The sequence below is a fragment of the Scyliorhinus torazame genome, chromosome 2 (genome assembly GCF_047496885.1).
Source record: "Scyliorhinus torazame isolate Kashiwa2021f chromosome 2, sScyTor2.1, whole genome shotgun sequence".
Classification (NCBI taxonomy): Eukaryota; Metazoa; Chordata; class Chondrichthyes; order Carcharhiniformes; family Scyliorhinidae; genus Scyliorhinus; species Scyliorhinus torazame.
In genome coordinates this window covers 251839941-251867375 of record NC_092708.1, presented here as the reverse complement: position 1 = coordinate 251867375, position 27435 = coordinate 251839941, and the positions used below count along the sequence as shown (strand labels likewise).

General features: G+C 42.6%; 1 protein-coding gene across 3 annotated transcripts in view; it reads right to left on the bottom strand.

The window, feature by feature from the left end:
- The window catches only part of bub1bb (BUB1 mitotic checkpoint serine/threonine kinase Bb), a 154773-nt gene that overhangs the window by 47754 nt on the left and 79584 nt on the right, over positions 1 to 27435 (bottom strand). For all 3 annotated transcript variants that reach the window (XM_072486144.1, XM_072486146.1, XM_072486145.1), the window contains one exon: positions 13548 to 13600. In XM_072486144.1, the coding sequence (XP_072342245.1) occupies positions 13548 to 13600 (53 nt within the window). The remainder of the gene's footprint in view (positions 1 to 13547; positions 13601 to 27435) is intronic.

The window sequence follows — 27435 nt, the reverse complement described above, 5'->3', positions numbered from 1 at the left end:
GGCACACTCCAAGTACTGCAACTGTTGCACTATTACAGGAGGTTAAAGAGACTGAGTTGCAGCATTACTTCTGTATGAACCTTACTATTCCCGACCATCATATAGAAAATACGGTTGCAATCCGAACTCTTGAACTCCTAGCCAACACCCATCCTTTTTCTTTCCATCATTACACCAGTAGCTACACTTCAATAAACTAATTAAAATGCTTTGGACATCCGGTGGTTGTGAAACGCACTATATAAATGCAAGTCTCTTTCTTTTCAAACAACTAGGTTTTTATTTAAGTTTTACTTATTTCCAAACTGAGCGAGTGGTGGAAACGTAACTAATTGCTATGCAGAACTGGAATTTCATAGAATTTACAGTGCAGAAGGAGGCCATTCGGCCCATCGAGTCTGCACCGGCTCTTGGAAAGAGCACCCTACCCAAGGTCAACACTGCCACCCTATCCCCATAACCCAGTAACCCCACCCAGCACTAAGGGCAATTTTGGACACTAAGGGCAATTTACCATGGCCAATCCACCTAACCTGCACATCTTTGGACTGTGGGAGGAAACCGGAGCACCCGGAGGATACCCACGCACACACGGGGAGGATGTGCAGACTCCGCACTGACAGTCACCCAAGCCGGAATCGAACCTGGGACCCTGGAGCTGTGAAGCAATTGTGCTATCCACAAGGAATACTCTCAGCAATCTACTCAAGGCAAAGGCCTCTTACCTGAGCATGCTAAGTTAGAAGGGATGGGGAAGAAGTAAAGACATGTTACTAGCCAAATTGTGCTCCAACTAGGTACATTGTAGAGCTCAGCTAGAAAAGCGCATGAACACTGGTAGCTCCCAGAAGTAAAAAATGCTGCAAAATCTATGGGTTTGTACATAAAAGAGAGAAAAACAAAACAAAAGGGCTAATAGAATTCAAAATGTGGTGAGGCCGCTTTCAGCAATATGAGACAGAGACCGTCCACAATAAACTGAGCAAATTTTTAGTGAGCAAACTAAGTTTAAAAAAAAAAATATTAACATAGTTTATGCCCGGAGGGAAAAGAGCTCTACTTGCAGACAAAGAAAAGTAAATTTTCTGCTTTGAGCAGCATGGTAGCACAGTGGCTAGCATTGTTGTTTCACAGCTCCAGGGTGTCAGGCTCGGTTCCCGGCTTGGTCACTGTCTGTGAGGAGTCTGCGCGTTCTCCCATTGGCTGCGTGGATTTCCTCCAGGTGCTCCAGTTTCTTCCCACAAGTCCAGAAAGATGTGCTGTTAGGTAATTTGGACATTCTGATTTCTCCCTCGGTGTACCTGAACAGGCACCGTAATGTGGCGACTACGGGTTTTAGGGGCGACACGGTAGCACAGTGATTAACATTGTTGCTTCACAGCTCCAGGGTCCCAGGTTCGATTCCCGGCTTGGGTCACTGTCTGTGTGGAGTCCGCACGTTCTCGCCGTGTCTGCGTGGGTTTCCACCGGGTGCTCCGGTTTCCTCACACAGTCCAAAGATGTGCAGGTTAGGTGGATTGGCCATGATAAACTGTCCTTAAGTGTCCAAAAAGGTTAGGTGAGGTTACTGGGATGGGGTGAGTTGTGAGCTTAAGTGGGAGACTCTTCCAAGGGCCGGTGTAGACCTGATGGGGCAATTGGCCTCCTTCTGCATTGTAAATTCTATGATTCTATGAAAATATTTATAATATTAGGAAAGAGTAATGTGACCCACTTACAAACTGATAACTGTGGTACAGGGGTATTATAGCAAGTAAATTGCAGATATGTCAAATAATTGATTTGTGTCCAAAGGTGTGCAAGTTAAGTTGATTGGTCATATTAAATTGCCCCTTTGTATCCAGGGATATACAGGTTAAGTGAAGTGGATATATAGGTTAAGTGCAGTTACGGAATTACAGGAATAGGGCGAGAGCCTGATTATGGTGCACTGTCAAGAGTGTTGGTGCACTCTATGGTTCGAATGGCCTCCTTCTGCACTGTAGGGACTCTATGATTTACATAAGAGGATCATGTGCCAAACATCCAAAGTCACACTAATATTGAAGCATCGGGATGCAGCAAAATTAATACAACCAAGTTAACAGGAATGATGAAAGTAACAGCAGTGTAACAAATTCCCAGCACCAAATGGTTTCCATATATTTAGGAACATACATACGAAAATACAAATTAGGATTAGGTCATTTGGTCAATTGAGACAAGATCATAACTGGTCTGATTGTGGCCTTAAACCAGACTTTTCTTTATACCTGCATGTCCTTTGGTTCTCGTCAATCACAAATCTATCAAACTCAGCTTTAGACGTGGCATGGTGTCACACTGGTTAGCACCGATACCTCAACTCCAGGGTCCTGGGTTCAATTCTGGCTTTGGTGACGTGTGGAGATTACACTTTCTCCCTGTGGCAGCATGGGTTTCCTCCAGGTGCTCTGGTTTCCTCCCACAGTTAAGATGTGCAGGTTAGGTGGATTGGCCATGCTAAATTGCCCCTTGGTATGCAAAAGGTTAGGTGGGACTACTGCATTATGGGGATAGGATGGAGGTACGGGCTTGAGTAGGGTGCTGTTTTCAGGGGTCGGTGCAGACTCAATGGGTCAAATGGCCTCCTTCTGCACTGTAGGGATTCTAGAATCATAAATATTCAATAACCCCGCCTCCATTAAAGTAGGTGAGAATATTCCAGATGTTCTATGATCTTCCAAAGGTCTCAAATTAGAAATATTTACTTTAGATCAGAAAATTGAAAGTCACTCCATTATTTAAGAAAGTTCAAAGGGAAACTATGGAATTATAAACCAGTTGACCTAACATCTGTTTGTCAGGAAACCATTACAGGGTCCTAATTAAGATCTAAAAATAAAGAGAGGATGACTGGAAATTCTTTAGCTGGTCAGAGAGCAAATATGGATTTGAAAAGAATAGGTCATGGCTGATGGAATTTTCTTTTGAAAAGATGATTAAAGTAGTGAACAGAGAATGACTAAAAATGTTGTCCATAAGGATATCCAGAAGGTAGTTGATAAAGTCCCTCTTAAGAGGCTGTTAGCTAAAGTTGAGGCCCATGGCACTGAAGCCAAATTATTGACATGGCTAGAAAAGTAGGAACTTTTGTACTTAGTTTCTCCTGTTCTCCACCCCACCACATATCTCCCCTTTTGTTCTTCTTCTCACCTTCTCCTCAATCTCCCCTTCCCAACCACACCACTCAAAACCTATTTCTAGCTTTCTCAGATTGGAGGTAAGCTCACAGACTGTAAAGATCAACTTTGTTTCTCTTTGCACAGATGGGGCCAGACATGCTGAGTATTTCCAGCATTTTCTGTTTATATTTTTGGTTGAGTAGAAGACAGGAAATAGGGATAACGGATAGGACGTGACTGATGGCATCCCACAAGAGTCTTTTTGTTGGGGCCTTTTATTATTGTCTTAGATGACTGAATAGAGCACCACATTGAGCTTGCTGTTGATAAAGATAGGTAGCATGATAAACAGCGCAGGCGGAAGTATAAAACTGTGACAAATGAATTTCAATAAAGGCAAGTGAGCAGTCATCCACTTAATTTTAAAATGACCAATTGGTACTTTCTAAATGGCAAAAAGTCAGACGTTGTTCTATCAGAGATGCTATATGATGCAATCTTCCCCCTCGGTGGATGGAAAAGATCCCAAGGCATCTTTTGAAACCGAGTTCTCTAGTGAGCTGGCCAATATGCAATCAAATCAACACCAATAATCGGACAATCCTCCCCACAACCCCAACATAAACAGTTCTGTAGTTCCCTATGAGATTAAGTTGTGTGCATGGCTGTTCTGTTTATCTGCAAAATATGAATCTATGCTATAAAATTAACATGACCAAAATGCTTAGGATATCAATGGCACTGCACTTCCTTATAATAAGCTTCCAATAAGCTCTTCCTTTTAGGTAGTTATACATTTAAGGCACTAACTATCCAGTAATGTGGTAACCTATCCAGAGTATTATCCTGGTCTAAAATGTTCAGAGGTAGATGAATAGACCAGAATTAGACAGCAACCTTTTTAAAAAAATAAAGTCTGTGGCTGAGGTTTCACCTCCAGTTTGTAGAAAAGGTGATGCTTTTTCTGCTTAAATTTATTTGGATGCTTTAAAATTGGCATGAGTCAATAAAACAACCTTGTATATCTTAAAAGAAAAGTCAGACAGTCATTAATTAAAGCACAGAAGGGGGCCTTTCAGTCCATTGAGTCTGTGCCAGCTCTCCGTGGAGCAATCCAATCAGTCCTCCCCCAACTCTGTCATCCTGCAAGTTTATTTATTTCCTTTTGAAGTCAATTATCATCTCTGCATCTACCACCCTTGAAGATAGAGTGCCAGGACAAGGCTACTCACTGCACCGAGTTCTTCCACACATTCCCCATGCATTTTGAAAGATCATTCTCCTAAAATGCATGGGATTTGATAAAGCTGATGCCACACTTCGTAGCCAGCAGAATTCTTTGGTGGGTAAAGGATATTGAGAAAAGAGCTGTCCGTTTGCTTCAATATAGCCAGTTTCCCTAAGCTACTGCACTGCTGGTTCTGGCAAAGCAAGGCCTAGCACAGGACACACCAATTAGACTATATAATTTACTCCATCTCAAAGCCTCCCTGATGCAGGCAGTTGAAGATGGTTGGACAAATTGTAAGCTCAGATTCCGTAATAAGATCTGCATTGCCACTGGAAAAATTGATTGACCAATTTCCTTGCAGCCTGCACCTCTTAACAGAACAGTGAATGCATTAAACAGTAGTTACTTAGTGCATGCAGATCAAGCAGTACATAAAAAGTTTCTTTCCTACACAACCATTACATAGTGATGACAAACATTGCGCTGCTTCCAACAAAAGATCCATTTTCAAATTAAGGAAATCAATACAAGTGCTGGCAATAATAAAATGGATAAGGTTTTTTAAAATTTCAAGGTTACTTTTAGGGAATTAATGTTTCCCATTTTAAACCTCCAATGTCTGCATTTGTTACTCCTAACCTGCAAGTGCTTGGATAGTAACAACACCAGTATGGTTTCATATTTATCTCCACCCCATCAATCTTCCACAAAAGCCATTCTGTAGCATTGAGAGTGAATGGTGTAGTTTAGTATCATGGGACAACAAATGGCCCAATATTGACAAAACTATTAAAATTAATTTCACATAGGTCCCTTGCATCCAGCAGGTAAAGACGACGTTGCAACAGGTGATTCAAATCCTGACCCAGAGCAAAAAGTATAATTTGATGCACACCTGACAGTGGCCAGTTCAATACAGATGAATAGTACTGAATAAAGGGACATGTTGCCAAAGCTTTTCGACATACTCCCATCAGGACAAAAGCCAGAATGCCAAATTTTTTAAAATAACAATTTGTACCACAGGAGCAAAAAAGGTGCCAAGACAGCAGGATTGTACTGTTATGGGCCAGGGTTTAGAGAACCCCAAAGTGTATCATGGAGTTCACCTGATCCACAACTTTGAATAGATTGTGGTATGGGGAGCACATGGCCCATTCTACAGGTGTGGTACAGCAGAACTGAAAAAGTATTTTTTAAAGCAAAACAACATTTATTCTATGAACTCAAGTTAACCTTTTTAACATAGTGAACATCTTAGCAACCATCAATTCAAATACAACCCTCAAAGAATACAACATTAAGTAATCCTTAATAACTTCCCAAACAACATCCAGAAGACAGAAGAAACACCTTTTACCAGAAGCACATTAGGTTTACATTCACTACTGAGAACATTTATAATTCTGAATTTACCAAATGATCAAGAGATTGTCTTTTCATGGCAGAGAGATCAACAATACAGCTGCTCTGTTTGATTTCAGCTCCCACACTGAAAACGAAACGAAAACACGCCCTGAGCAAACAGCCTAAAACGAAAGTAAAAAGCAGACAGACAGCCCAGGTCCAGCCACACTCTGACATCACTGCAGTAATATGAGCAGCCAAACATTTCTTAAAGCGACATTCTCATGACACCTCCCCCCAAGAAAAAAAATAAACCATCAACTTCAAGATGGTTTCATTTTTCACCTTTTCACTATCCTTTAAGAAATGCACACAGTAAATATACATTATAGTTTCAAAAAACAACACACGCAAACAGGTATAATAATAGTCCATTTCTGTTCGTTCCTCCAACTGAAATCCTTCTCAATTGACAGTCTCTTTGAACAAGGTCTCTGCACGATCCGTCCATTTCTCTACGCCTCGGCATTTCTCTTTAAAGTCAGATACTTTAGTTCAATCTGATCACAGAGTCCCTTGTAATTCGCCAACACAGGAGCATTGGTTATCACAGCTTTCAGGCAGTCAAATGTATGTTGAAACTCCGCTGTCCATTGAAATTTTCGACATTTCTTCAGCAAGTCAATCAGTGGACCAATCACGCTACAAAACATTTTCACAAATGTTCGATCAAATCCACTCATGCCAAGAAATCGTATTATTTCCCTTTGTCTCGAGGGTATTGAAAATTCCTCAATAACTGTTGGTTTCACATCCTGTGTGACAATTCAACCCTGTCCGATGGTATGGCTAAGGAAAGTGACTTGGCCTTTTCCAAATTCACTTTTGGCTAGGTTCATTACCAAACCCGCCTTCTGAAGTCGATCGAATAACTCCCATCAGATGTTTTAAATGTTCTTTCCATGTCTGGCTGAAAATTACCAGATTGTCAATGTATACCGCACAATTGGGTAATCCTGAAACGACTTTGTTAGTTAGCCTTTGAAATGTGGCTAGGGTGTTTTTCATGCCAAAATGCATAACTTTGAATTGGTATATACCATCTGGCATCACAAAAGCGGAAATCCCCTTCGCCCTTTCGGATAAAGGTACCTGCCAATAACCTTTAAGTAAATCCAGTTTGAAAATAAAAGCTGAATGTCTCACTTTCTCAATGCAATCCTCCAAACGTGGGCTAGGATAAGAGTCCGTTCTTGTAATTGCATTAAGCTTTCTATAGTCCACACACAACCGTTGGGTTCCATCTGGTTTTGGTACCATCACTATGGGTGAGCTCCATTAGTTGCAACCCACTTCAATTATGCCATTTTTAAGCATACTCTCAATCTCTTTGTTAACCTGCGCCAATTTTAAAGGGTTAAGTCTGTATGGATGTTGTTTGATTGCAACAGCATTTCCCACATCTACATCATGTGTAGCCATTTTAGTACTTCCCAATTTATCTCTACAAACTTGCCCACGTGATATCAATAACTCTTTCAGGTCAGTTTGTTTTTCCTCTGGAAGAATTTATCCCAATTTTTAAGAACATCCTCGTTTTCCAATTTAATTTGAGGTATGTCAAATTCACAGTCATCTGGATTTGGATCGTCACTTTGAGCTAGAATCATTAAAACCGCCTCCTTTTCCTCACCTTCTCTTTCAAAGTATCTTTTAAGCATATTCACATGACACTGAGTTTTCCTTCTATCCGGCATTTCTACCACATAATTCACTTCAGTTAATTGACTTTCAATCTGATAAGGTCCACAAAAACTTGCTTTTAAAGGTTCACCTACCACTGGTAACAATACTAAAACTTTATCTCCACTGGCAAAACTACAAACTTTGGATTTCTTGTACGCTACCCGTTTCATCATATTTTGTGCAACTTTTAAATGTTGTCCAGCCAATTCACCTGCTCTATTTAATCGTTCCCTAATATTTGACACAAAATCCAATAATAAAATTTCCGATTTCTCAGTCACCAATTTTTCCTTAATCAATTTAAGTGGTCCTCTTACCTCATGACCAAAAATTAGTTCAAACGGACTAAATTTGGTTGATTCATTAGGTGCATCCCTAATTGCAAACAGTACGAATGGAATTCCTTTATCCCAATCCTCTGGATAATCTTGACAATAAGCCCTCAACATTGTCTTTAATGTCTGATGCCACCTTTCTAACGCTCCCTGCGATTCTGGATGGTATGCGGTTGATTTAAATTGTTTTATTCCCAAGCTATCCATAACTTTTTTGAATAACCTAGAGGTAAAATTTGATCCTTGATCCGATTGTACTTTTGTAGGTAGTCCATATGTACTTAAAAAGAATTTAAGTAACTCCTCCACAATCTTTTTAGCTGTAATATTACGTACTGGAATGGCCTCTGGAAACTTAGTAGACACATCCATTATCGTCAAAAGATATTGATTCCCACTTTTTGTTTTAGTAAGCGGTCCTACGGAATCAATTAGGACCCTGGTAAAAGGTTCCTCAAAAGCTGAAATGGGTATTAAGGGCGCTGGTTTTATCACTACTTGAGGTTTCCCTATCACTTGACATGTGTGACATGATTGACAAAATTTAACTACATCTTTATGTAGCCCAGGCCAATAAAAATGTTTCTGGATTTCAGCTCGAGCTTTTCTCATTTCCAAATGACCTCCCACTGGTACCTCATGTGCAATTCGCAACACCTCCTTTCTATACCCTACCGGCAATACTACTTGATGAAGCTCTGCCCACTTTTCATCCGCCTGCTTATGTAAAGGTCTCCATTTACTCATCAAGACATTACTTTTACGGTAATAACACTCTGGTATACATTCAGATTCCTCTTGTGTATGCTTTCTGATACATCTGTTTTATCTCTCCATCTTTCTGTTGTAACCCCGCCAATTTTCCTGAACTAAAAATATCTGCCTCACCCTCCACCTTTTCTTGTTCTTTTTCAACCATCTGATCAAAAATTGTTTCTGATAATCGCACTTCAACTTCATCTTCACTCTTTGATTTCTTCTCTTGTCTTAACCTGTGACTTTGCGACCTTGTTACTACACAATCCGGAAAAATCCGAGGATATTCGTCCTTCAACACTTCAGTTGTCTGATTTTCTACTGGCATATCAACCATAGTAGGCATCACTCCCACCTGCGATCCAGCTATATCATTACCCAAGATAAACTATATTCCTGGACAAGATAGTTTATCTTTTACTCCTACTACCACTTCACCACTCTTCACTGGACTTTCCAACCTTACCGTATATAATTGAACACTACTCCTCTCACCCTGAATTCCACATATTACCACCTTTTCTAGTAACTTTCTTCCCAAACTACATAACTCCTCATCTCTTACCATTAAAGATTGACTAGCTCCCGTATCTCTTAAAATTGTGACTTCTTTACCTACTCCTCCTGATACACATGAGTAAACTTTACCCACACAAGTAAATTCTTGAAAGAGATCTGGCACCTTCTTAGCAATCTACTCTTGATCAGGCTGTACAATCTTTTGCACCTCCTTCGCTTCACTTGGACTTTCCTTTACCACTTTAACAAACCCCACTGTCTTATCCTGTTTTACCACGTCAGCCTTCCCAGTGCTTTTCTTCAACCACCAACACTGTGATTTTACATGGCCTAGTTTATTACAGTGAAAACATTTGAAATTATTCATTTATTTTCCACCCTCCTGGATTTGTTTTTTAATCTGAGGTACACTCTCCTTTTTATCTCCTATCAGATCACCTTTACCATTTGAGTATTTCTCATGTCCCCAGTTTCTATCCCTCACAGGCTGAATCTGATGTCGGAAACAAAGCTTTGATTTATGAACTCATTCATAATCATCTGCCATTCCTGCTGCTAATCTCACAGTTTTAACCCTCTGTTCTTCCACACGAGTTCTCACTACATCAGGAATTGAATTTTTAAACTCCTCCAAAAGTATAATTTCTCTGAGAGCTTCATACGTTTGGTCTATTTTCAAAGCCCTTTTCCACCTATCAATGTTACTCTGTTTGATCCTTTCAAACTCCATGTATGTTTGACCAAATTCTTTCTTTAAATTTCTAAACCTTTGTCTGTAAGCTTCAGGCACTAGTTCATATGCACCCAAGATAGATTTTTTTCACCTCCTCATATGTCCCAAATACCTCCTCCGGTAGTGATGCAAACACTTCATAGCCCTACCTACCAGCTTTGTTTGAATCAGTAATACCCACATGTATGTCCTGTGGCCATTTCATTTGTTTACCCACCTTCTCAAATGAAATGAAAAAGGATTCTACCTCATTTTCGTCAAACCATGGCAATGCTTGGACATATTTAAATAGATTCCCACCAAGCCTTCGACTTTGACGCTCTTTTACACTATCCTCATCACTATCATCCAACTGTACGTTTCCCTTTACGCCTGCCAATTTTAACTGACTGTCATGTTTCATGACCATTTTCTGAAGTTCAAACTCTCTCTCTTTATCTTTTTCCCTGATCGGTACCTCCCTTTCTCTTTCTTTTTCCTCTCTATCTCTTTCGTATTCAAGCTGCTTTAATTCTCTCTCATGTTCCATTTGTTTAATTTGCAACTGAATTTTTGCCATTTCCAATGAGTCAAACTGTATCTCAGGCAACTTTAAATGCACAGCCACCGCCATAATTACCTCATAACTGCAAAGTTTTTGCCAAAGCTAACAGTCTCCTTTTAGTCTATGTCCGTAAGGTACTGCGCGTGACCGTCTCCACCCACAAAAACTTCTGAGCCTCTGAAAGAGCCATTGTCCACAACACACTCCCTATTTAAACTAAAATACCACAGCTGAAAAGCACCCACAATATGCTCACCCCTCACTGTCTTTATGTTCACTAAGCCAATCCAATAGATAGACTTTTATCCCGGACAAGCCCCCAATTTGTTATGGGCCAGGGTTTAGAGAACCCCAAAGTGTATCATGGAGTTCACCTGACCCACAACTTTTAATAGATTGTGGTATAGAGAGCACAAGGCCCACTCTACAGGTGTGGTACAGCAGAAATGGAAAAGTATTTTTTAAAGCAAAACAATGTTCATTCTATGAACTCAAGTTAACCTTTTTAACATACAATGAACATCATGGAACCATCAATTCAAATACAACCCCCAAAGAATACAACACTAACTAACCCTTAATAACTTCCCAAACAACATCCAGAAGACAGAAGAAACGCCTTTTAACAGAAGCACATTAGGTTTACATTCACTACTGAGAACATTTATAATTCTGAATTCACCAAATGATCAAGAGATAGTCTTTTCATGGCAGAGAGATCAACAGTACAGCTGCTGTATTTGGCTTCAGCTCCCACACTGAAAACAAAACTAAAACACACCCTGCAGCAAACAGCCTAAAACAAAAGTAAAAAGCAGACAGCCTAGCTCCACCCACACACTGACATCACTGCAGTAATATGAGCAGCCAAACATTTCTTATAAAGTGACATTCTCATGACAGTACACATTTATTTTGTACACCAAGAACAGGTACCTGCATGCGAACATATGCGGTTTCTAGCAAGTATAAATGAGCCACTTTAAGAGTTCGACTAATTCGTTTAAATTTGCTTTTAGTGTAACCATCCTGTAAATGGGACCCTAGCTACACTCACCTTGCAGGTTTGACACAGAAATCAAGCACAAAGGTACCCTGGAGGGCAGTGGCTATTCTGATTAGTTCGGTGTGCATAACACAAATTTGGAAATGGCCAATGGCCACCAATTTCAGAGCTGAAAGTGCACAGTCTACCTTGTGTTACCCTGTAAAGGCAGTATCTTAAATATTTGAACAACGTAAGCAAACAGTTTCACTCTGTTACTGAGCAGTGACAATGTGAGTGATATTTTCCACTAATATGTTGCTGTCATCAGTCCTGTTATGCCCATGCAATTTTACCCATGGGTGTATGGAAAATTGAGCACTATTTGTAAAAATAACATGGCGAATGGACAATCTGCATTGAAACAAGATGGAATGAAGGGGTCAGATGACCTCTCTTGTCTTGAAAGTTAGCTCATCTGGTTAGGACATTAAAATGCAAACAACATTTTTTGAGACATTGCACTGATAAGACATTGAAATGTTACAGATCTTTCCTGTGGATTTAATAGCTGTTGTTGTCCAAATACATACAGAAAGTAGTGCACAATAGTGCCAGAGAATTATGAGCTGCATAATGGAATTTCACAGCATTGGTATAAGGAGAACCCAATCTATCACTAGGAGATGCAAATGGCTGAAACTCAAAACTCTATTGTATCAATGTTGAAGTCGTCAGGAACCATTTGTTGGACGATAGAAAAACTGATACCAAGGTCACCTGTCAGAAACCAAAAACATTTTTTTAAAATTAAGGGTAACCAATTATTTTTTTTCCAATTAAGGAGCAATTTAGTGTGACCAATACGCTGCACATTTTTGGGTTGTGGGGGTGAAACCCATGCAAACAGGGAGAGAATGTGCAAACTCCACACGCACACTGGCCCAGAGCCGGGATTAAACCTGGGACCTCGGCGCAGTGAGGCAGCAATGCTAAGCACTGTGCCACCCTGCTCCCCTCAAAAACAATTATTAACACACATTTTAAAAGCAGCCTCACGTCAGTCATTCTGGGATACAAAACTGAGTAAAAAAGTCTTGTTCTGTCCAGCAAAGGAAGAAAACTGCCCAGAATCCATTAACTGGCAAAGAAATGGGGCTAGAATTTTACTTATCTATTTGAAGAACCAAGTCAGATCTTCACTGTGGCGTTGAAGTAAAGCCAGAGACCTGCAGTTTCAAACTTTTATCACCAGAAACTTCCAACCTGTTTTCTTCAGTTAACCAAAAGGCCAGAACAGTTCAAGCTTCCATCTTGAAAGCTTAAGTATAAAAGCAATTTTAAAACTAAACCTAATTGCGTGCTATTTTTTTTTATTTTTTATTTAAATCACCTTTTCTTCAAGTGTGTGCAAGTGTGTCGAGTATACGTGTTGAGAAAACAAACATTTACTTGCTTTTTAAAACTCATGAGAAACTGTCTTTTTGTTTCTTCTTTTGAATCACAACACTCTCTTTAAAAATAATGTGGTCAATCAAGAGGTGAAAAAGGAGGATCAATTTTCCATCTTTATACTGTCTGTAACAGTCCAGAAAGGCTTTGTGTACCACACAATTGAGCAACCTTGTGCATGAATTCCAGTGCTGGCACAATGTCAGATTCTTAGGCGGTACCTCCCAACAACTGGCTGATCAAGTCAAGCTGCATATTCCGCAGGCTGTTTGCAATAGGCAGACAGGTTGTGCTTAACATGCCTGAAAATCCCAGAATGGCTATCGTTAGATATTATTCGGTGATTGGGCAGCACTTACTGAACAATCCCGAGTGCGCTAATAAATACACTAACAACCAAATACCAAGCAGTTGAGCTCATCATGTGACCCAATTTTGCTTGCAGGGATCCACTCTCTGTAAACAAAAAAAAACATCCAAGTCTCGTGTCTCTTTTGAATTACCCAGAAGCATCAAGAGTTTTACAGTTCCCTGTTGCTTTCTCTGTGACAATGTCTCAGCCAGAGTCAATTTGTCAACCAGTCAGCAGCCTTCCTCCTGTAGTATAAACTGTTTTATAGTTTGAAATGTGCCATTCTTGTGATTGTCTTGATAAGTGCAAGAAAAAAGCGTTAGCAATATGTCTCTCTTTTCAGCAATATTCAAGTTCTGCATAAGTGTGAAGCTTAAAACATTAATATAGGACAGAATAATAACCTGTGCAATGTGCCAGATTCATATTTTCCAGGCTTGATGCATTTTCATTCAATCTGAAAAACAGTAGTGGGGCAACAATTGAATTATAATTTCATAAGACAACACGAGAGCAAAATAATCAGCACCAGGAAAAGCATGTTCATGTTAAGGTAGCACTAAGATTCGAGAAACAGCAAGTCAGCCAAGTTTCCATTATCAATATCCACACTTTGCTTGTGAGCCAGTGGCTATCTAGCTTAAACATATTCACAAATCCTCATCTAAAATTTTGAAGATTAGTCACTTGGCAAAGACTAGTCCAAACAGGCAGTAAACAGCAGCTTGGAGTGCATATACTTACCTAGTCTTCCCAACATACATCATATAAAATTTACTTTCCAGAAACTTATTTGGAGAGGTTACGGTGGATAGTATTCAGATTTAATAATTACTTTGAATAGTTTTGAGGTAATTCTTAATGCACTTATAAATTGGAGTGTTTCGGTGGAGGTAGCGGCGAAATACAAACATTTTATGGAGAGAAATGGCTCAAAACCCTCACACGACGTGTAATGAAAAATGGATACCAAGCCAGGAGGCGATGGTACTAGAGCTATTACCAAGAAATGGTGAAAAAGGACAGAGAAAAGTACAGAAGTAGTGCGTGCGAGTGAGTGATGGGTGTGCACAAGTGGGAGTGGGGGTTGGGTGCATGACAGTTGAATGTGTGGCTTAAAAGATTGGTGCGAGAAATGAGTTTCGCTTCATGGAACACTAGCATCAGTATCAGGGAAAGAGGGAGGCATTCCATTGGGATGATCTTCACCCAAACCTCACTGGGACAGTGTCCTGGTGAATTGGATAACTAGGAGGGAAGGCTTCACACAAGCCCACGATGTTGTGCCGAACCTTGTCCTAGATTAATCATAGATCATAGAATTTACAGTGCAGAAGGAGGCCAATCGGCCCATCGAGTCTGCACCGGCTCTTAGAAAGAGCACCCTACCCAAGGTCAACACCTCCACCCAACACTAAGGGCAATTTTGGACACTAAGGGCAATTTATCATGGCCAACCCACCTAACCTGCACATCTTTGGACTGTGGGAGGAAACCGGAGCACCCGGAGGAAACCCACGCACACACAGGGAGGATGTGCATTCTCCGCATATACAGTGACCCAAGCCGGAATCGAACCTGGGACCCTGGAGCTGTGAAGCAATTGTGCTATCCACAATGCTACCGTGCTGCCCTTAAGAACAAATTAATCTACACTATATCATTCTACCGTAATCCATGTACCTATCCAACAGCCGCTTGAAGGTCCCTAATGTTTCCGACTCAACTACTTCCACAGGCAGTGCATTCCATGCCCCCACTACTCTCTGGGTAAAGAACCTACCTCTGACATCCCCCCCTATATCTTCCACCATTCACCTTAAATTTATGTCCCCTTGTAATGGTTTGTTCCACCCGGGGAAAAAGTCTCTGACTGTCTACTCTATCTATTCCCCTGATCATCTTATAAACCTCTATCAAGTCGCCCCTCATCCTTCTCCGTTCTAATGAGAAAAGGCCTAGCACCCTCAAACTTCCTCGTAAGACCTACTCTCCATTCCAGGCAACATCCTGGAAAATCTCCTTTGCACCTTTTCCAAAACTTCCACATCCTTCCTAAAATGAGGCGACCAGAACTGTACACAGTACTCCAAATGTGGCCTTACCAAAATTTTGTACAGCTGCATCATCACCTCACGGCTCTGAAATTCAATCCCTCTGTTAATGAACGCTAGCACACCATAGGCCTTCTTCACAGCTCTATCCACTTGAGTGGCAACTTTCAAAGATGTATGAACACAGACCCCAAGATCTCTCTGCTCCTCCACATTGCCAAGAACTCTACCGTTAACCCTGTATTCCGCATTCATATTTGTCCTTCCAAAATGGACAACCTCACACTTTTCAGGGTTAAACTCCATCTGCCACTTCTCAGCCCAGCTCTGCATCCTATCTATGTCTCCTTGCAGCCAACAACAGCCCTCCTCACTATCCACAACTCCACCAATCTTCGTATCGTCTGCAAATTTACTGACCCACCCTTCAACTCCCTCATCCAAGTAATTAATGAAAATCACAAACAGCAGAGGACCAAGAACTGATCCCTGCGGTACGCCACTGGTAACTGGGCTCCAGGCTGAATATTTGCCATCCACCACCACTCTCTGACTTCTATTGGTTAGCCAGTTCGTTATCCAACTGGCCAAATTTCCCACTATCCCATGCCTCCTAACTTTCTGCATAAGCCTACCATGGGGAACCTTATCAAATGCCTTACTAAAATCCACGTACACTACATCCACTGCTTTACCTTCATCCACATGCTTGGGTCACCTCCTCAAAGAATTCAATAAGACTTGTGAGGCAAGACCTACCCCTCACAAATCCGTGCTGACTATCCCTAATCAAGCAGTGTCTTTCCAAATGCTCATAAATCCTATCCTTCAGTACCCTTTCCATTACTTTGCTTACCACCGAAGTAAGACTAACTGGCCTGTAATTCCCAGGGTTATCCCTAGTCCCTTTTTTGAACAGGGGCACGACATTCTCCACTCTCCAATCCCCTGGTATCACCCCTGCTGACAGTGAGGACGAAAAGATAATTGCCAACGGTTCTGCAATTTCATCTCTTGCTTCCCATAGAATCCTTGGATATATCCCGTCAGGCCCGGGAGACTTGTCTATCCTCAAGTTTTTCAAAATGCCCAACACATCTTCCTTCCTAACAAGTATTTCCTCGAGCTTACCAGTCTGTTTCACACTGTCCTCTCCAACAATATGGCCCCTCTCATTTGTAAATACAGAAGAAAAGTACTCGTTCAAGACCTCTCCTATCTCTTCAGACTCAATACACAATCTCCCGCTACTGTCCTTGATCAGGCCTACCCTCGCTCTAGTCATTCTCATATTTCTCACATATGTGTAAAAGGCCTTGGGGTTTTCCTTGATCCTACCCGCCAAAGATTGATCATGCCCTCTCTTAGCTCTCCTAATCCCTTTCTTCAGTTCCCTCCTGGCTATCTTGTATCCCTCCAGCACCCTGTCTGAACCTTGTTTCCTCAGCCTTACATAAGTCTCCTTTTTCGTCTTAACAAGACATTCAACCTCTCTTGTCAACCATGGTTCCCTCACTCGCCCATCTTTTCCCTGCCTGGCAGGGACATACATATCAAGGACACGTAGTACCTGTTCCTTGAACAAGTTCCACATTTCACTTGTGTCCTTCCCTGAATGCCTATGTTCCCAACTTATGCACTTCAATTCTTGTCTGACAACATCGTATTTACCCTTCCCCCAATTGTAAACCTTGCCCTGTTGCACGCACCTATCCCTCTCCATTACTAAAGTGAAAGTCACAGAATTGTGGTCACTATCTCCAAAATGCTCCCCCACTAACAAATCTATCACTTGCCCTGGTTCGTTTTCAAGTAACATCAGAGCAGGGGGTATCTGCTCTCAGTTAGAGAAAAGATTGGCTTGGAAGATGAAGTTATAGAATCTGTTTGGGTGGAGATAAGAAATAACAAAGGAAATGGGTGGAAGTGCTTTATAGGTCCTCTGACTGCAAATGCACTCCAGGGCATAGTATAAATAAGGGGTCTCCACTTAAGATGGAGACAAAGAGGCATTTCTTCTCCTAGAATGCTGTTAGTCTTTTGGAATTCTCTTTCCCAGAGAGCACTGTTGGCTGTGTCATTGAATATCACAAAAGAGATTATCTGATAATTCATCATCATATGATGTTTGTGGAAGCTGCTGAATGTAAAATTAGCTGCTGCGTTTCCTACATTATAACAGTGACTGCATTTCAAAAGTACTTTTAATGGCTGTCACGTGCAATGGCTGGCAAGAGCTACATGAATGTAAGTTTCATCTTTCTTTACGCTAATTTTGGCGAGTATGTGATTTAATATTAGTATCCTTGAATTTTTGGCCTGTTGACCTCTTTTGCTGTAAATACTGATGAAAAGTGATGAACATGTCTGCAATTTTTTCATCAACAATATCATGATTCATGGGGTGGCAAGGTGGTATAGTGGTCAGCACTGCTGCCTCATAGCACCAGGGATCCGGATTCAATTTCAACTTTGGGTACCTGTCTGCCTAGAGTTTGTAAGTTCTCCCCGTGTGTGCGTGGGTTTCCTCCAGGTGCTCTGGTTTCCTCTCACATTCCAAAGATGTACAGGTAAGATGGATTGCCCATGCTAAATTGCCCCTTAGTGTCCAACGGTTAGGTGGGGTTATGAGGATAGGTTAGGAGAGTGGGCCTAGGTAGGGTGCTTTTTCAGTGGGTTGGTGCAGATTTGAAGGGCCAAATGGCCTCCTTCAGCATTGTAAGGGTTTTATGATGATTCTGTTACATGTTTAAGGGACCCACATTTGTTCAGGTCAATTTTATTTTGCAAAAAAAAAAAAAAAAAAAAAAAGTATGCATTGTATATCAAAGTATATCAATGACAAGTTTCCATTTACACTTTTAGCAGCTCTTATTATTTTGTCACCATTTGGTGTCCTTTGTATGTTTTCCATTACCAGGATTTATGCTATTATTTGCACTTTTGTATACCTTTTCTAGTTTTATTTGGTCTCTGCTGGCAAGCAGAGCTCCTATCCTTCAAGGGTTCTGTATCACATTAAATTATTTTTGAACACCTCCCATTGATCCTCTGTTATTCAGTCATCAACAGTTTGGCTTAGCTTACTTAGTTGTTTCATTACACTGAAATTAGCTTTACCCAAATCTAGAAACTTAGTAGCTGCTTTAACTTTCTTCAAGTTTTCAACTGAGTGAAAGAATCATATTCTGATCACTATTAGATAAATGCTCACACATTGTTAGGCTGTTACCCAGATTTGGCTAATTTCTAAATCTATGGCATGTTCCCTTCTTTGTTCTAGGACATAGAGCTTCAAACAATTATCCAAAAACCCAAGACATTCATGACCTTGTCAGGTGCTTAACCTAGTTGATAAGAAAAATAAAATCCTCATTGAAAATACTCTCCTGTTTAAACATGCTTGTCTGATGTCTGCATTTATACTATCTGCCACCAGGCAGCCTATACAAAACGCCTGCTACAGTCCAAAATCCTTTCTTAAAAAAAATTCTACCATAAAGTCTCCACTGTCTGCTTCCCTCTCGTTGTATCATCTCTTATCATTGAAGTGATTTCATCCTTAATCACCAAGGTTACTCCTCTCTCTTGCCAACATTAAGGGCATTTAAATGGTCATTGGATAAACATATGGATGATAATGGAATAATGTAGATGGGCTTTAGATTGGTTTCACAGGTCGGTGCAACATCGAGGGCCGAAGGGTCTGTACTGCGCTGTAATGTTCTATTATTATATTGTTCTCCACCATTGTCCCCCTTTCCTGTAGTTTTATAACCTAGAATATTTAGTTCCTAGTCCCAACCATCATGCAGCTAATATCAGACAGCGATGCAAGTTTTATTTAGCTGGTTAAGAAATTATACTGATCTAGGGCATTGGGGATGTAAATTGTGAAATTTAAAGTAGGATTGGAAAGTGAAAGGTTCTTAAGCATTGTGAGGGATTTATTGTCCACAAGGTGCATGATTGTTATTTTTGAGCAGTTAGTTACTGAAGGAGCTAAAGACTTAATTACTTAACTACATTAGCTATGCTTTCTCGACAGGCCATGCACCGACTCCTATACAACTATATAGCTTGGACAGAAAATAAAATATTACATGTGAAGATTTCTGGCCATCAACTCAATTAATTGTGTACTGACTCAGAGTTGATGATGAAAACAGTGATACATATTTAGAACTAGCTGTAAGTGTGCTAGTCCTACAGATACAACATTTAAGGAAACTGTGAAGGCACAAGTATGCATTTTAAAAAAGTAAAGACAAGTAACCTACTTTTTCTGATTAGAGACACCACTGACTGGTGCATAGATGAAACAATAAATGAATTAATGTGGTTCCATGTTTACCTGGAGCTAAAGTTAAGGAGAGCCTCAAGAACATGGGCTTTTTTGAAGAGGGAAGGATGGAGCTGATGTGGGAACTATTGATACACCAGGTGCTTTCATACAATGATACAACTAAGCTGACACCACTGTTCCATTACTGCTTATACAGCCAGTTGTAACCTAAAGCTAAACCAGAGTTAACTAAAGCATCTTGCCAACAACTGGCCTGTGTGCAGTGTGTGGAGAATTGGCATTCTGGACTCCAGATAGTATAAAAGCAGCTCTTGCATAGGAAATACATTACCAAAAGGGTGCAATAAACCAGATGTGGTGCATAAATTCAAAACAAAATAGGCACAGGTGGTGGTTTCAGGATTGCTACCAGTGGATCCAAAAATTTGGGTTTTAATGATTGGCAACAGAGCTTAGGGGAAATTACATTTATAGGCGATGAGATAGACATTTAAATTAGATTAAGGGCCAAGAAACTGACAAAGTTAAAATAATATGGGAGAGTTTAAAGACTACAAAGATAGGCCAAAATGTACTTTTCATTTAGGAAAGCGGTTTTTAAATGAAGTGTTTAGCTAATTAAAAACATAGAAGAATGTAGTTGAAGGAATGGAGCAATGAAGAGTCCAAATATATCAGGTGTTTCTACATAAATGCTGGATGCAATACCCTGTTGGAATTGAGCAATATGCTGTTCGAATTAAGCAATATGCACAAGTGAAAATTTAGACTTGACTCAAGTCACAAACTGAACGGACCAGGTGGGAAAATATTTCAAAGGTTAGGACAGAGCATGAAACAAACAAAGTAGATGAAGGAAAGACCTTTGCACAAATGCAAAAGTGGCCAAGGAGAAATCTAATTTTGTATGCCTCATTTGGAAGCTATTATTAAAGAAAATCATTCCCAATGGCTGATGAGTTAGCAACAAGAGGAAATAAATTTATAGACAAGTCGGCAAAATAATGACAGGAGAGAATAGGGAAGTTTTGTTTATGCTGAGAATTAGGACATGGAGTGCGCTACCAGGAAAACTGTTTTTTTTTTTTAAAAAGAGAAATAGAAGTTTAAAAAAAAGAGACAGGAAAGGCTATGGTGAACAGGGTTTAGGGAATAGCTTTCAGAAAGATATGTCTGGCAAACTGTTTCCATCTACACTGCAGATTTCTACAATTCTATGAATTGAGGAGCAGATCTAATGAATTACAAGACATCTGCGGAGCTAGTTTGGTTACTGCTGGAATCCTGGACAGATCCCAAATTGATCATTCATATGCTACTTGTTTCCAGGACAACCAGTTGAAATAGTCAAGAGGTTAAGAATTAACCTAAATTAGCAAAATAAAGCTGCACCAATTTTAAGGCTGAGTTCAATCATCCATCGATTTAGTAGCATGAAACGGGGCAGCCAAGAGAGGACAAGGTAAGAGAGCAAACTATTCATAAATGCTCTTGGAGACTCAAGGTCACTGTCTGTGTGGAGTCTGCACCTTCTCCCAGTGTCTGCGCGGGTTTCCTCCGGATGCTCCAGTTTCCTCCTACAAGTCCCGAAAGACATGCTGTTAGGTGCATTGAACATTCAGAATTCTCAGTGTACCCGAACAGGCACTGGAGCGTGGCGATTAGGGCAGGGTTTTCAAACTCAGGGTCACGACCCGTGAGTGGGTCACGAGCGGGTGTCGGGAGGGGCGCGGAGCAATCGGTTGTGGCGTTCCCGATTGTGGGAAGAAGTCCCCAACTGGGCAGCACGGTGGCACAGTGGTTAGCTCTGCTGCCTCACGGCACCATGGTCCCAGGTTTGATCCCAGCTCTGGGTCACTATCCATGTGGAGTTTGCACATTCTCCATGTTTGCGCGAGTTTCGCCCCCACAACCCAAAGATCTGCAGGGTAGGTGGATTGGCCACGCTAAATTGCCCCTTAATTGGAAAAAATTAATTGGATACTCAATTTAAAAAAAAGAAGTCCCCAACTGCCACGACTTCCTTTTAAGAATGCCGCAGCCAGCAGTCCCCTATTGGTTGCGGCATGAGGGGGCAGGTGGCACGGGGCTGGGCTGTGTGGTGGTCACCGCGCGTGTATGCACGCGGGGGGGGGGGGGGAAGAAAAGAGACATGGACCGACGGGCGTCAACATGGAAGTGCAATGCTAACAGTGGTGGCCCCAGCTTGGAGCTCCGTTCTAGTACTCTACCGTTGCGCGCTAGTCGGCTCGTCCCCCGCCACCGATCGGCAGTATACAACCTCTGTGGTCAATCTGTTCAATGGCCGGCACAATGGACACTTGCACTCCCACAGCAGTAAGTAATGGTCAGGAAGTGGCCTGTGACTGAGGTGGATGCAGTGAGAGGAAACCAGGCCAGGTTTGTCAGCGAGGTCAGTCAATAGGGAAATGTAACATTGAATGACGAAGCAAGAGAGATCACAAGGACCAAGCAGGCATTAAAGGTAAGCAATAATGGTGTGTTGCAAAGTTTGGCCGGCTTGGGTCACTAAAGTGGGTCCTGGGAAAATATTTTGAAAAACACTGGACATAGAGATTTTCACAGTAACTTCATTGCCTACTTGTGACATTAATGAAGATTATTAAATGCAGAAACAGAAGCTCCACTGCATTAAAAAAAAAATGATATTAAGCAGTAATATTGAGACGGTGTGATATTATTGAATGTTTAAGCCCATCTGGATTGGCATCTTATCCACAACCTTCAAGCAGGCACCTCCACCACGGCAGCAGCGCGTACCATCTACAAGATGTACTACAACAACATGCCAAAGCTTTTCAACAGTGCCTTGCAAACCTACAACCTCTATTGCCAAGAGCAGCAGGTGTATGAGACACCACCTTCAACAAATTCCCCTCCAAGTCACACACCATCCTGACTTGGAACTATATCATAGTTCTTTCATTGGCGCAGAGTCAGAATCTTGGAACTCCCCAACACTGTGGATATATCTATACCACACCAGCTACAGAAGTTCAAAGCGGTGGTTCACCATCACTGTCTCAAGGGTAATTAGGGATGGGCAATAAATAGTGCTCAACAGTGACACTCACATTTTATGAATAAAATATTAATGTTCAGCAATGAATTAAGATCATAGAATTTACAGTGCAGGAGGCCATTCGGCCCATCGAGTCTGCACCGGCTCTTGGAAAGAGCACCCTACCCAAGGGTCAACCACCTCCACCCTATCCCCATAACCCAGTAACCCCACCCAGCACTAAGGGCAATTTTGGACACTAAGGGCAATTTATCATGGCCAATCCACCTAACCTGCACATCTTTGGACTGTGGGAGGAAACCGGAGCACCCGGAGGAAACCCACGCACACACGGGGAGGATGTGCAGACTCCGCACAGGCAGTGACTCAAGCCGGAATCGAACCTGGGACCCTGGAGCTGTGAAGCAATTGTGCTATCCAGAATGCTACCGTGCTGCGGTAGCAGATGGTGTGACTTCAGTGTGGGTGAACATAACGATTCATTACTAATGAATGAGGTGCTGAAAATAACATCAGTGCAAGAAACTTTATAAAGGAAAGATGAGAGACGGTGGACTGGGGCAATAATCATAATAAAGAACATATTACTGGGTTTAAAAAATGCTTCATTGAAAAGAAGTGCAGGTGAAGGGAGATCAGTGGTTAAGGGAAACAAAAAATACTTTGCGATGCAAAAATATCAGATCAAGAGTAATCAAAAAGTAATAGAAGAGATAAAATATGGTAAATAATAAAAAAAAACAGGACAACAGAGTAATGGTAGAAGACAACAAAGAAAACAATTGGAACAGATTACAAATGAGGAAAATATACATCTTCCATTTCTTTTCACTCATTAGATCAATTTTGGTTTTACATTGTGTAGCGTCTAGGTAAAATAGACAAAATTAAAATGGGATCAGAGAACGCCCCGATTCAATTCATCCTAGTTTGCTTAATGACAGAAAGTATAGAGGAGATTGGTTGATATTTTCACTTGTTTAAATGTACTCTGGGGTAGTTTTAAAGACTTTGAATGTTGCCAATGTGATACTGCCATTTGTAACAAAGTACCGGAGATCATCGTGGCTCAAATTTTCCCTGCAGCTAAATTTAAACCCTCGACCCAGTGAAGGTGAGTCACTTAAGAACAAATGACTATTGTTCTACTTGTAATAAAGGATGGCATTTAAGGAAGCAAGAGTCTGAAAATATAGGTTTCTTGAAAGTTTCTGGCACATTTTCACATTAAAATAATTTATTGGGAATTCTATTATTAGGGATTTAAGTTGCATCAACTGAGCATAGCTGTTGATAGCAAGGGCTAAGATTAGAGATGGCTGTGGACTTCCTAAAATCCTCTGATATCCATGAATTTTATTTATATTCCTGAAGGCATTAATTAAACTGTTCAAATGCCAGATGATATAATAGTAGAAGAATAATAGAAGAACCAGTTTTTTGAAAGGATCGAGGGTAAATGTGAGCAGTGCTCGAGAGGGCCTGCTCGCCATGCGCATATGTTCTGGTGCTGTCCTAAGCTGTTGAGTTTTTGGCTGCCTTTTTTTTGAAAATAAAAAGCACCATATCGTCTATCCTGAATGTGGATCTGGAGTCATGCCAGTTGATAACTGTATTTGGGATGTCGGACCAGCCGGATTGGAGGATGGGTGTGGGGGCGGATACTCTGGTATTCGCCTAGTTGAGATTTTGTTGAGCTGGAGGCAGGCGACCTAGCACTTTAACATGTGTGGGTGATTTGATGGAGTTCTTGTACCTTGAGAAGGTAAAGTTTATGGAGAAGGGGGTCGATCAATGAGTTCTATCATAGATGGTGGCTGTTCATATTGCACTTTAAGGAACTGGTCGCCGTTAGCTGTTAGTGGGTTGCGGGGGGGGGGGCATTGGTCTTTATTCTTTGTTTTTACGTTGCTATTGTTGTGTGTTATTGGGGCTGTGATTTGTACAAAATGATAAAAGTTCAATGAAAATATATTTTAAAATCTGTTACAGCAAACAAACCTTACAAAAAAAAAAAAAACACGAACTTCCGGTTGCGGCGATGCGGAGCTAAGCCGCGCGTTTCGGCAGCTCCCGTGAAAACGGACTTTCGGGCTCACCAGAGGAGCCCCAACGGAGTTTTTTTTTGACTGATCCCGTGTGGGAAGGAGCAGTGAGGCCCCCCCCACAAAATTTGGCAGGGAGCAGCGGTGGAGCAACAAGGGAAGAGGCCATGGAGCAGAGAACAAAACGGGGAGAAGAAGGCAAGATGGCGGAGTGGGAGCCAGACCAGCAGGAGTTCTTCATGAGATGCATGGAGGTGCTGAAAAAGGAGGTGCTGACGCCAATGCTGTTGGCAATTGAGGGGCTGAAGACCCAGACGGTGGAGCTTCGTGAGGTGAACGATAAGGTGAACACCAACGAGGACGATATCCAGGGTCTGGCGGTAAAAATGGAGGCGCACGAGGCAGTGGGCCGAGAGAATTGAGGTCCTGGAGAAAGAACCTCCGGATTCTGGGTCTTCACGAAGGAGTGGAGGGAGCTGATGCTGGGGCTTACATGAGCACGATGCTCCATTCGCTGATGGGTGCGGAGGCCTCTCCGACCCCCCTAGAGCTGGAAGGGGCTCACCGGGTCCTGGCGAGGAGACCCAAGGCAGATGAGCCGCCAAGGGTGATAGTGGCAAGGTTCCATCGCTTCGTGGATAAAGAAAGTGTGCTGAGATGGGCCAAGAAGGTGCGGAGCAGCAGATGGGAGAACGCGGTGATCCGACTATACCAGGATTGGAGCGCGGAGGTGGCAAAGAGGAGAGCTGGCTTCAACCGGGCCAAGGCGGTGTTGCATAGAAAAAGAGTCACGTTCGGCATGCTGCAGCCTGTGCGACTGTGGGTCACTTATCAGGATAGACACCATTATTTTGAAACGCCAGAAGAGGCTTGGACCTTTATACAGACGGAAAAACTGGACTCGAACTGAGGGGATGTGGCTGTATATGGGGTTGTAAATATGGGGAAAGAATATTTTGCGGGTGGGATGATGGATGGGGATGTGGGTAGAGTTCTGGTTAAAATTCCTAAAATGTCCTTTTTTCCTGTCTGTAGACAAAATGATGATGATGGGGAATGTGGGCGTCGGTCCTGGAGGGAGGCGAGACTCGGATGAGGGAACTGGGATGATGGCCGCAACAGGAGCTGCGCCACAGGGGACGGGGCTGGTTCAGGAAAGCGCGGGCTTTTTTCCCGCGCCAAAAAAGGGGGGGGGGGGGCTGGAGGAAGGTAAGGAGGAGGAGAGACTCCCACACGGGGAGATCAACGGGAAGGCGGGGGAAGCCGGGGTCAGCTGACTCACGGAAGTAATATGGGGGGAGCAAAAGTGCTAGATGTGGATCTAGCGGGGGAGGGGGGGGGATTCTAGGGTTGCTGCTGCACTGTCCGAGGGGGAACTGAAAATGGAAGAGGTGGTCGGGGCGGGGGTTCCCCACCTGGGGGACTGGAGGGAGTGGGAGGCGCGAGCACGGGACTGGCCTAAGATAGGAGATGGCTAGTTGGCAGGGGGCAACCCCCCCAATCCGGATGACCACGTGGAATGTGAGAGGCCTAAATGGGCCGGTTAAGACGGCCCGAGTGTTCGCGCACCTAAAGGGACTGAAGGCAGACGTGGCCATGCTTCAGGAGACACATCTGAAAGTGGCAGATCAGGTCAGGTTAAGGAAGGGATGGGTGGGACAAGTGTTCCATTCAGGGCTGGATGTGAAGAATAGAGGGGTGGCAATACTGGTGGGAAAGCAGGTGTCATTTGAGCCCAAGAACATAGTAGCGGACAAGGGAGGCCAATACGTGATGGTGAGTGGTAGGTTGCAGGGGACGGAGGTGGTAGTGAAGAATGTATATGCCCCAAACTGGGACGATGCTGGATTCATGAAACGGATGTTGGGGCGTATTCCGGACCTGGAGGTAGGGAGCTTGATAATGGGTGGGGATTTTAACACGGTGCTGGACCCAGCATTAGATCGTTCCAGATCTAGGACGGGGAGGAGGCTGGCTGCGGCCAAGGTGCTTAGGGGGTTTATGGATCAGATGGGGGGAGTAGATCCGTGGAGATTTGCCAGACCTTTGGCCAAAGAATTTTATTTTTTCTCCCACGTACATAAGGCCTACTCGCGGATAGATTTTTTTGTTTTGGGCAGGGCACGGATCCCGAAAGTGGACGGAATGGAGTATTCGGCCATAGCCATTTCAGACCATGCCCTGCACTGGGTGGAGCTGGAGCTGGGGGAGGAGAGGGACCAACGCCCGTTGTGGAGGTTGGATGTGGGACTGCTGGCAGACGAGGAAGTGCGCGGGAGTGTATTGAAAGATATCTGGAGGCTAACGACAACGGGGAGGTGCAGGTGGGAGTAGTATGGGAGGCGCTGAAGGCGGTGGTCAGGGAAAGGGAGAGGTTAGTGGGGGAAATTTTAAGGGTGGACAGGAGCTATGCAGAGGCTCCGGATGAGGTACTACTCAGGGAGAGACAAAGTCTCCAGACGGAGTTCGACCTGTTGACCACAGGGAAGGCAGAAGCACAGTGGAGGAAGGCACAGGGGACGATATATGAATATGGGGAGAAGGCGAGCCAGATGCTGGCACACTAGCTCCGTAAGAGGATGGCAGCGAGGGAAATAGGTGGAGTCAAAGTTGGCAGGGGAACTACAGTGCGGAGTGCTGTGAAAGTGAATGAGGCTTTTAAGGCCTTTTACGAGGAACTGTATAGGTCCCAGCCCCTAGGGGGAAAAGAGGGGATGCGGCGATTCTTGGATCAGTTGAGGTTCCCAAGGGTGGAGGTGCAGGAGGTGGCTGGTCTGGGGGCGCCAATTGGGGTGGAGGTGCTGGTTAAAGGACTGGGGAGCATGCAGGCAGGGAAGGCCCCGG